An 11193-nucleotide genomic window follows, 5' to 3' on the forward strand; every position below is an offset into this window, starting at 1 on the left:
TTGCCTCCTACCCCCCCAAAAAAGAGACCGAGGAGAAGGTGTAGGGTCTGTTGGCGAAGGGGACATCGGAAGGAAACCAACTTGTGGTGCAGATCATGTGCTGTCCCCTTGCATGTCGGGGACTGTTTCTTATCATAACATACCCCAAAAATATATGCATAGTTGAAATGCATCCACACACTTGTAAATAGTTGCACGCACACACACACACACACACACACACACACACACACACACACGCACACACACACACACACACACACACACACACACACACCTGTAAATAATTTATTTGTCAAGTTATTTGTTTAAATTGTTACCCCTGTTCACTGTAAATAAATTGTTTATTTGCCATCAAAAAACACTTTCTTTTATTATTGATGTTAGTGTTATATAGAATGAAAGCACTCCTCAGGTGTTTGTGGTGTCACAAAAGTAAAAAAAAAACTTTTGTTCCGAAAACCACTGATGTGCATGAAATACATATTTTCACAAAAAGCTTGTTTTCTCAGACTTTTCGTCCAAAATACGGGAATTCACTCAAATCAACCTCTTTTCTACTGCAGATTACGGAAAAGCAGAATAAGATAGAAACACATTTTTTTTGATGAAAGATGAGACTTCAATCTTTCATTTGGTAGTGTTCGTGTTTGCATAGTCCTAACACACAATTTTCTGTGGGCCTTGAAACATCAGTCAAAATGCTCTAAATCAGCTGGCAGTATGAGGTGATCTTTTCTGAAAATGGCTGGCAGTCAAAGAGTTAAAATAGAATGTTTTATATGTTTTTGGGAGCAAATGAGATAATGTGGGTTTTCTGTTCAGCAGTTTGTGCCGTCGGGGAATGGTAATTTAATTTAATTTATTTAATTTAAGGACAGCCCTTTACATTGGGAAACAAATAAATAAATAATTAAATTCAAAAAGTTATTTGTTGTTATTGCCTCAAACCCCTCACTGTTGAATAGTGGATATTTTATACAGGCATTAGAAATCAATTAGAAATCTATTATAATTGTTTTAAATAATGTATTTCTTTGTTAACCAGACTATAATACATTTTGAGAACACAAGACAGTTAAAACTATAAGAAAATACTAAAAGAATGGCTTGTCCTGTAGTCAACCTTTGCACATGAGAAGGATATGTGATACACCATAAGCCATTTTTAGAATGTAATAAATAGATGATGGGTTTAGGCAGCCACAGTTAGAGCACAAAGATGTGAACTCGGCAGAGCACAAGGGATCCATTGGTTTCTCTGGGACACTGCACATAGACTGCATTCACACCTGACCATTAATTCCCAAGTCCAAGTCAGCAATGAAACCAATGGACAAATGCAGCACCCCTTTTCCAGTGGACACGAGCACTTGAAGTACAACATGAAAGACTTCAGACACCACATTTAATTTCACAGCAAAACAAACTCAAATGTGATTTTTAACCACCTCAAAACATATTGCGTAATCGTGTGCAAATCCTTTTGACTTATATTTAAATGTATGCAGTCCTAGACAATTTAAATGATAGCTCCCAAGTAATGCTCAGAAGATCTTCAGATACCTAATACGTAAATGTATTTCACAAGTCACTCATCTTCTGCAGCAGCATCAACATAAGCAACACAATGTTGCTGGCGTACAATATACCAAAGCAATGTGAGTGAGGCAAGGAAGGTGGTCTTCAAAATGAAATCCATGACAACATATGGACCCATTTTGTTGTGTTTCAACACTTACGCATTTACCCCACCAAATCAAATCGGTACATTTGAAAATGAACCGTCTATGAAATGTATCACACCCCATCTATCGACATATTCTATGTATTGAATCAACTTTTATGAGAAATGCACACCAGGTATAAATCGGTTTCTTTGATTTTAAGTAACTTGAATAGTTTTGTTGTTACGTTTTAATAAATACAACAAAAACTACAGCCATACCAAATCCAATCGAATACTAATACCATTAAAAAGAACTGAATGTAATTGTTACACCGTTCTTTAAATGTATCAAAACAAATGTATCGAGATACATATGGAATCAGTATTGGAGAGATACATGCCCCTCATAATTACCACTTGTAACTATAGTATAGCTCAGAGGTGTGGACTCGATTCATGTGACTTAGACTCAAGTCAGACTTGAGTCATGAATTTGATGACTTTAGACTCCTCTTGACAAAATGTTAAAATACTTGCAACTTGACTTGGACTTTAGCAACAATGACTTGTGACTTCACTCGGACTTGAGCCCTTTGACTTGAAAACACTTGTTTCTTCCACCAAAACAAAAAGATTTAAATGTATGTTGACCATTAAGTTTTGCCGTCTCAGTGTGTGTGCGTCACCGCGCGTGTGTGAGATGGGCTGACACAGCGCCGTCATTCAGACATGTCAGTCTGTCAGGCAAGCCGCAAACACACGCCGCCTACGCTAAGGCAAACTTTAAAATAAAGCTGACCATATAATACATTGACACCAATGCAACAGCCTTGGCGGATTTTACTTTGAAGTTTGCCTGCATTATCGCGTGAACGCTAGCTTGACTACTTCCCTTTGACATTTTACCACCATTATCATAATGCCACCCGAAAGTATATTAAATAGCTAATTTAGGACGCAAAGAAACCACAAGTTAATTACACTGTCATTGTATGATACAGTATAAGTCTTCGGCGTTCATGGCTAGTAGCTAGCTGTTAGCATTAGCATTGGGTACCTGGCTAGTGTCAGTGGCTAGCAACAGTAATTTGACAGCTGTTGCTTGGCTCGCTTGCTTTTCTTCTTGTTTTCAATATTGTGGACCTATGCTACTTTGTAATCCACTCTCCCTGTTTAAATGAAGGTAATGCACCTTAAATTGCACTTAGATGTATTTCTCATTATAAAAAATAAATAAAGAGAACTTTGCCTTAATTTATAATTATTTTTTTTATAAAACACTAGCCTTAAAAAATAAAACAAAACAAAACAAAAAACATCCAAAATGTCCACTATGGCCATTTGGATTTTAGGAACACAACTTTAAGTGCATTACAAGTGCAATATAAAATAAGGCAGGATACCTTGTTATTTTATACATGGACCATGTATAAACTAATTATGTATCTTGCCTTATATTGCACTTAAAGTTGTGTTCCTAAATCCTAACTGCCATATTAGACATTTTTAGTTTATATATATTTTTTATTTATTTAATGGGCAAAGGTATTTTATAGAATAAATTAAGACAAAGTTCTATTTACCTGAATTCATTTTGGGGTTTGTTTGTTCCGATCCGTTGCACCACTAGTTGTTTGGGTACAAAAACTATGAGGTGGTCAACAAAAAATGAATTGCAGTATGTCTAAGATTAGATCACTGACGGAGAGGCAACAACTTCAAACTTCGTTCAACATCTGAAGTTGCACAAAGAACGATAAGTGAGCCAATGTCAGTCTTTTATCAGCTAATTATTGTTGCTAGCTGCGTAGTTAACTGGTAACACATTGCAAACACGGCAATCTGAGTGAACCACTCTAGGTTCACTCACTGAGCCCCTGACTCCTACTTTGATGGTCACCATGAAATAATATAATCTACAATGTTGTTAAAATGACTCGAAAGGACTTGAAACTCAAAGTGTAGGACTTGTGAATCGCTTGAGACTTGTCAGTCTTGACTCGGGACTTGACTTTGGGCTTGAGGGCAAAGACTTGAGACTTACTTGTGACTTGCAAAACAATGACTTACTCCCACCTCTGATATAACTTTATAATGTTACTTTTGTTCACTTATCAAGGATTGGATAAGTGGCAGCAGCTCAAACAGGGAAACTCATATTTCCCTCTCCAGAGCTGTTTCGTCTATAAAACAATAACATCATGGAGCTAATTGTTCTTAACTCATTTGCTCCCAAAAATGTATAAAAAAAATATATTTTAAATGTGTTATGTGTCCCAAAGACATATTTATATGTTTATGGAGGGTTTTATGCTAGAGCATACGGAAGACTTTGATGCCAGTAGGTGGCAGCAGAGCAAAATAGATTAACCATGGCTGAGTTACTCACGTTTTTAATTAGATTTGTGAATAATTATGAAATTTAGCTATATTTTAATGCTAATTGCTGCAAAACGGAAACAGAAAGAAATATACTTTTTTCCTGATGAAAGTGTTTGTTTTTATAGCAATAGAACATAATATTGTGTGGGCCTTGCAAAATAAGTCAAAATCCAGGAAAACAGCCGGGAGCGAAGGGGGTTGCTTCAGTGAAAAAGGCTGTGCGTAAATGAGTTAAAGGACCTGTAAAAGCATTTATGAGGGGTTATTTTTTGTAAATACATTAAATATTTGGGAAGGAAAAACATACATGCAAAAAGTGATATCAATTAAGTAGGGAATTGCTGAGGTTTGTCTCAATTGTCAGATTTTTTTTTTGCGTGGGGCTAAACCGGGGACAAGCTGATACAAGCAAGGAACATTATATGTGCCCTCATTTTATCTGTGGCGATTCGTCGCATATGCCATTATCATTGATAAGAACTTTGTCCATTTCTACCACCACCATGAGCAGTTAGCCATTAAGCTATGATGAACCCGAAAAAATCCATCTTCATAGAAGTGTTTGTTATTTGGGCTACGATGTTTCTGTTGTATGCATGCATGAGTGGCACACGTAGTGAAATAGCGGTAAAACAGTTGGCGCTGCCCCCACAAAAACGTGATGTCATGGCTAGCTACACTCAAACGTGGCTAGGCTATTTTTATACTGTTTAGCCACATTTGCTGAAAGGTTTCATGACCCAGCGCCAACCCTGTCGATGGGAGGAGTGTCCGTTTTGAATGTTGTGTTTGCAAACTGCAACGAAAATACGTTGGATTCTACTTTTAATTCTGGTCCTAATAGCAATAAAAGGACATGAGACTGGAGAGAATGTTTAGAGATGAGATAAATGTTTGCTAATCAGGCATGGCTTTGGGACAGTTATAATTGAGGTTGGCAATCAGTGAACTTCTGACCTTTCATGTTGTGTTCCTGTTATGTTTGTTAACATGCAAATGTTTAGCATGTCGATTACTTGCCGTGGCTAATTTATTCCAGACCATGTCTCTGTTAAGCCAACCGTGTCTTTTATACTTCAACACCTGACTCTTTCTGAACTTCCTGAAGCTTTTTCTTGGTTGTTATTTAACACCACCTGACTGCCTGAACCATCTGCACCTTGGCATGTTGAGGCCTCACAGACTGAACAAATTGGCATGAAGATAGCTTGTTGGATCACCCCGCCAATTTCTCAAGTCTAGCCTCTAACCTCCTACCCAATCGAGAAAACATTACACTGAGTCGAGAAAATTGAGCACATGGTGTACATTGTACATCATGTGGTGAAAATATCCGGTCGATAGGGACTCAATGTGAAAACATTAAACACTTAATATTCATTAAATTCTAGACTTCACACTCCATGCAGCACATCATCATTCTAAATAAGCAAGTCGGTGAAAGCACATGCGGTTAATTTATAGGTAAGACAATGAGTGGAAAGACGTGACAAAAATGACAAAAGACCTGACTTCACTTCAGCAGACAAATGCCTCTGTTATGCATACAACTGTAATAAATTTTGAAACCTGACACTATTTCATATTTCAGTGTTATTGATCATTAAAAATAGTTTTAAAGCAAAGTAACATTGCAATTTATGTCCATTCTGACATAGTCCCGCTCAGGGGTGTGAAGTGACCTTTAGAGGGGCAGGTGCTCAAAGCAAAAAAAGGGGGCACATGATAACTGCCTGCATTATCCACAATGGGTGTTTAAAAAAATCGATTCGGCAATATATCGCGATATTACGGTGCACAATTCTCATATTGATCCAATATGCGGCCGAATTGATTTTTAAACATCACTTTTTGATGGAAATATTCATGAAAATGTCTTACTTCGGATTAGGGTTCACACTTTAAGCATGGAAGAATGTTATATTAATGGAACATTAAGCCTTAATATTTTATTTCAGTGCTGTTCAAACATGAAACAGACTGCAACCTGTTTGTTAAATACAGTGGCTTACAAGCCTGAAGTTTCAGATAAATACATTTTCATACAAATCTTACAATGTACATGTACAAGTTTACTGATTAATATTTTCTAAATTTGAGTAAAAGAAAAAACATAGCAATAATTAATTTATAGATTCATATCGGGATTAATCGGCATTGAATCGAATCGTGATACGGATCGAATTGACAGACACTACGCAATTCACACCCCTACTATCTACTACCACTTGGGGGTTCGAACCCATGTCACCACCGAGCCGCCATGTGTGGAGGGTTGGGGAGGTGCTTAAAGTAGATGAATAGCTCAGGAAATTATTAGAGGGTGCCTATGCAGATATGTGTGTGCGTACGTGTTTGTGTGTGGTTGGGGTATCAATTGAAAAAAAAAAAAAAGAAACAATGGCTAAACAATAAATCACACATAATGAAACTGCTATTTGTCTGCAATGCCAATGCTAATCACCATAAAAACATTTTGACATTTGTGTATGAAGAATCATTTATGAACAACAAATTTACATGAATAAAAACGATTATGTAAAACGTACATCAAATTTACATTTTAAATAACACAATTAGGATTTGCCTATAGTGCAAGTTACTTTACATTTAGCTTGATTCAGGTAAGAGCAAATGCCTTTTATTATTTTTCTGCAGGTGTAGATGTTAATATTTCATTATTGGGGCTGTACCCAACAATTACTGTAAATGCCACATCTCAGCAAGCTACATTGTTTGTTTTTGATAAAACGCTGTGATTGTTGTTGTTTTTTCTTCTTATTTTTTTGGTTCTTCACTGTCCCCCTAATTTCTGAACACACTGCTACCTATTTCTTATACCTTACCCTGACCACAAACCCCCCAAAACGAGCTGTTTATTAATTAAAAACAAAGATTATGTAGCAATTTTCACATATATCTTGAACTATATTTCAATTTCAACTATCATTGAGTACATGCTACAAGTTGGGAGTCTTCAGGAAGAGTTTATAAAAATTCTGAGCGAGAGTTACAAATTACGAAATATTCTGTGTACCTTAAACGCATCAGTAGTTGGAGCAGAAGCTCTAATGGAAGAGGAACGTTAGTTTTACCAGAGATTTTTGCCGCGCCGAAAGTGGACGGGAAGGATCGTGGTCTTTATGAAACTAAGAGGGACATCTTCCCCGTGTCCTCCGAACCAACTGCGCCCAAATGTCAGACTTCATCGTAGTTGCGAGGCTGATTACAACTTGTGTCACTGCATTTCAATTGAAGCTAGGCTAGCACGCAGCATTCTCTGTGATCATGTCGACAAGATCTATCAAATAAAGGCATTAGTTTTGCTTGAGTTTTCTGCATTCTATGACCTTGGCTTTTGTTTACTGTGAGTGAGACTACGTAAATATAATAAACAGAGAGACCAACTTACCGACCGCAGGTGTAGTGGCGAGAAACCTGGTAAAATGGGGCGCGTCTCGTAGTATGACGTCATCCAAGGATAACATAATAATAATTTGTTTATGTAAATTATGTTGCTGAATTTTTGTTTTAAAAAGCAACAAAACTACGTTCACAAACTATTTAAAAATATTAAATAAATAAATGGACAAAGGGGCACTTTGGGCATCAGTGCCAAAAGGGCATGTGCCCCGGCAAACAATGGACCCCCCCCAATTTATAATTTTGCTGCTTAATTTCTTTAAACATACATTGCTGTACACAGTGAATTCTGTAGAATACATTTGACTCTATTTCTATGACTCTACCAAATAGACACCGTTTTAGAGTAGGGTAATATTTACACTTGAAAGAGAGTAAAACGAAGAATTGAAAAAAAAATAAAAGTCACTCAAGGGTTGATGAACAAACTCACCACCTTCGGTTTAGGAGAGTGCCATACTACCACCTGAGCTATGCCCCTCCTACTGGTTGCTTATCTCCAAGAGGAGACCAAAAACTCCAAGAGACCAAAATATGTTTTTGGCCTCTTGGAGTTGGGAAGATTCCAGTTGAAACGAGCTATATACTAACACTCAGGCTCAGGGAGTAGATCGCCTGTCTCCTAAGCTGAAGGTTGTGAGTTCGTTCCTCAACCCTTGAGTGACTTTTATTTTATTTGTTCTTCAATTCTTCATTTTACTCTCTTCCAAGCGTAAATATTACTCTAAAACTGAGACAATTTGGTCCCACTCTAAATAGAGTCAAATTTACTCTACAGTGTGTGCAAACAAACTTAACATGTCATGGTGAAGTTTCAACAAAGACTTATGTTAAACGGCATATTTTATTATTATTATTATTATTATTATTATTATTATTTTATTTTACCAGTGCACAAGTTGTGGGGTCTGTTTGCAATTGTTTCCCAAAGTAAATCAGTCTGTCATAATCTTCGCCAGGCTATTCTATCTTTTCTCACAATATATGCAATGCTTAGCAAATTTGCACTAAAGTGTTGCACTACAGTATGTGTGAATGCAACTGACTTGGACAAAGGGCGTTGCATGATATCTTCTGCACGGACATGCCCTCGCAGAAAGCTCCACCGTTGAGCGGCGCTGGGTTCGTACAGGTCCGTGATCTCTTCTGCACACCTCGCCCACATGGCACGTTACAAGGTGACCACTCTGTCCAAAGGGACCAGCCGCCATTAACTGGAGAAAGTTCAACAAAAAGGACAGCGGCAACACAACAAACACTATTACTTATGCAAACCTCCAGCATTGCAAACACTAGAAAAATAAACAGAGGCTATTACTGGCAATGCAAGCTCTAGAAGGCAGCTGTGGGGAAAATTTGGCCAAAACACAGTGAGCACACTATATTCCTTGTGGTGGATGTAGTGCTCCTTCTTTCCTAATTGCCCATTCAATTCCTAGCTGTGGGATTAAGATAAAGGCGGAGAACTGCAGAAAACAGCCATTACATGGAATTGCTATTTCTAAAGGCAACCTTGATTCATGGTTGGCGACAGGTCATAGCCGACCACTTAGTGCTGGGACTAAAGAAGTTACACTGTGGTCCTAAAGCGGGTGGAAGCCAAATGTTATCAAAAATAGTGAGCACACATTTGCTACAGGGCCTCAAGCAAATGAATACTTCATATAACACTACATGAGATTAAGACACAATATTTTTTTTTTCATAGAGTACACACTGTACTGAAAGGTGAAGTATCCATCCATCCATTTTCTTAACCGCTTCTCCTTACAAGGGTCGCGGGGGGGCGCTGGAACCTATCCCAGCTGGCTTCAGGCAGTAGGCGGGGTACACCCTGAACTGGTTGCCAGCCAATCGCAGGGCACACAAAGACGAACAACCATCCACACTCACAATCACACCTATGGACAATTTGGAGTGTCCAATTAACCTGCCATGCATGTCTTTGGAATGAAGGAGGAAACCGGAGTACCCGGAGGAAACCCACGCAAGCACGGGGAGAACATGCAAACTCCACCCAGGAAGACCTGAAGCCCGGACTCGATCTCACGTCCGCTGCACTGGGAGGCGGACGTGCTAACCAGTCAGGCACCGTGCCGCAAAGGTGAAGTAAAATTTTTCATTTTTGATCAATACATTAATTTATTTAAAGAAGTAAGCTGTGAGTTGCATAAGGGAATAATTCCAATCAAATGTGAAGTAATTGGCAAATGAATTGCTTGGGTAAAACATACCAAAAACTGTCACAGTGGCAGTAGCACTGTGTCTCTTGGCCACAATGTTGCTCGCCATGCAGGTGTAGTTTCCCGAGTCAGAGAGACGAGCCTCATTGATGATGAGGTTGTGGTCTGCCCTGGTGTCGATGTTGTCGTCAGTTTGGGAATTGACCAGCTCTTCATTCTTGAGCCATTCCACCTGAAGAGGTGATGCAGACGTGAATATTAACAGCAGCAGCTGTAAATGTAATAGACAGACTTACTTGATGTTCTGCAGAAGTAAACATAAAACAGTTTAGGAATTTTAGACTGAAAGAGTAGAAAAGCGGGCCAACTGACTTTTCAGATCACTTCCATTGCAGTCATTTTGATATAGTAAATCCTTTAAATATTAGGATAAATGCAGTTTGTAAAAACAAATGAATAGCTTTCAGAACATAATTTCAAGGGCTGGGAAATGGGTCAGAATCCCTTTTTTTTTTTTTTTTTTTTTTTTTTTTAAATCATTGTTTGAGTCACCATGACGGATAGATGCACACGATCTAAGACATAATTGACAAGTCAAGTTTATTTCTATAGCCCTTAATCACAAAAGTCTTAATCTATAGTTGACAAATATTAAAATAACGACATCCCCTGATCATAACCCCACAAGGGGACAAGGAAAAAATTAATAAATAAATATGTGAATAAATAAATAAAAATAAAATGGATGGATGGATGGATGGATCAAATTAAATGTGGGAATCCCCCTTCCAGGATGGCCAGGCTGCAATGGATGCCAAGTGAGCAACAATTGATACAAAATGTGGTGCTAAACAATTTTAACTAAATAGTGCAAGAGTATGATTAAGCTAGCACGTCCGCCTAACAGTTCTGAGGTGCAGATTTTCCTGTGTGGAGTTAGCATGTTGTCCCATTGCCTGCGTGGGTTTACTCCGAGTACTCTGATTTCCTCCCACATTCCAAAAACATGCATGGTAGGCCGATAGACCACTCAAAATTGTCTGTAGGTGTGTTTGTGGGTGCTATAGGGGCTTTCACAGCACAGGAACCAATTATGGAACTTCCGTATGTACCCTGGGAGTTTGTCCAAAGTTTACGTTCACACACAAAACTGGTTCTGTGTCTTGGGGGAGCGGCAGGCGAAACGGTACTACCTAAGCCTGAGGAGGGTATATTTGTATCTACCCTGAACAGCACAGAGGGGCGTGCTGTGCAGACAAGATGATTGTCTCATGATTGGTTGGTTGAACGAGGAGGCGTGTTGTTTTGGGTAGGTGGCTTTTCACGCGGTACAGCCGCCATTTCTGTATGATACTCGGCTATTGTGTGTAATGTTTTTTTTCCATGGCTTTTGTTAAAACATTTCAGCAATGGAAGCAGTAAAAAAAGAAAAAAGAAAAAGATAGGTGGATGGATGAGCAGGCTCTCCTGAGTATTTACGGAGACGAGGAGACCAAACGCAACTTTGAAACAGCCACAAGAAATTATAAAGTATAC

At 38.4% G+C, this 11193-nt stretch overlaps 1 protein-coding gene across 4 annotated transcripts in view; it reads right to left on the reverse strand.

Moving 5' to 3' along the window:
* Window positions 1-11193, reverse strand: part of unc5db (unc-5 netrin receptor Db) — a 309582-nt gene that overhangs the window by 106907 nt on the left and 191482 nt on the right. For all 4 annotated transcript variants that reach the window (XM_077561281.1, XM_077561283.1, XM_077561280.1 and 1 more), the window contains 2 exons: window positions 9709-9889; window positions 8521-8688 (listed from right to left, as the gene is read on the reverse strand). In XM_077561281.1, coding sequence (XP_077417407.1) covers window positions 8521-8688; window positions 9709-9889 — 349 coding nt within the window. The remainder of the gene's footprint in view (window positions 1-8520; window positions 8689-9708; window positions 9890-11193) is intronic.

The sequence above is a fragment of the Vanacampus margaritifer genome, chromosome 3 (assembly GCF_051991255.1).
Source record: "Vanacampus margaritifer isolate UIUO_Vmar chromosome 3, RoL_Vmar_1.0, whole genome shotgun sequence".
NCBI lineage: Eukaryota > Metazoa > Chordata > Actinopteri > Syngnathiformes > Syngnathidae > Vanacampus > Vanacampus margaritifer.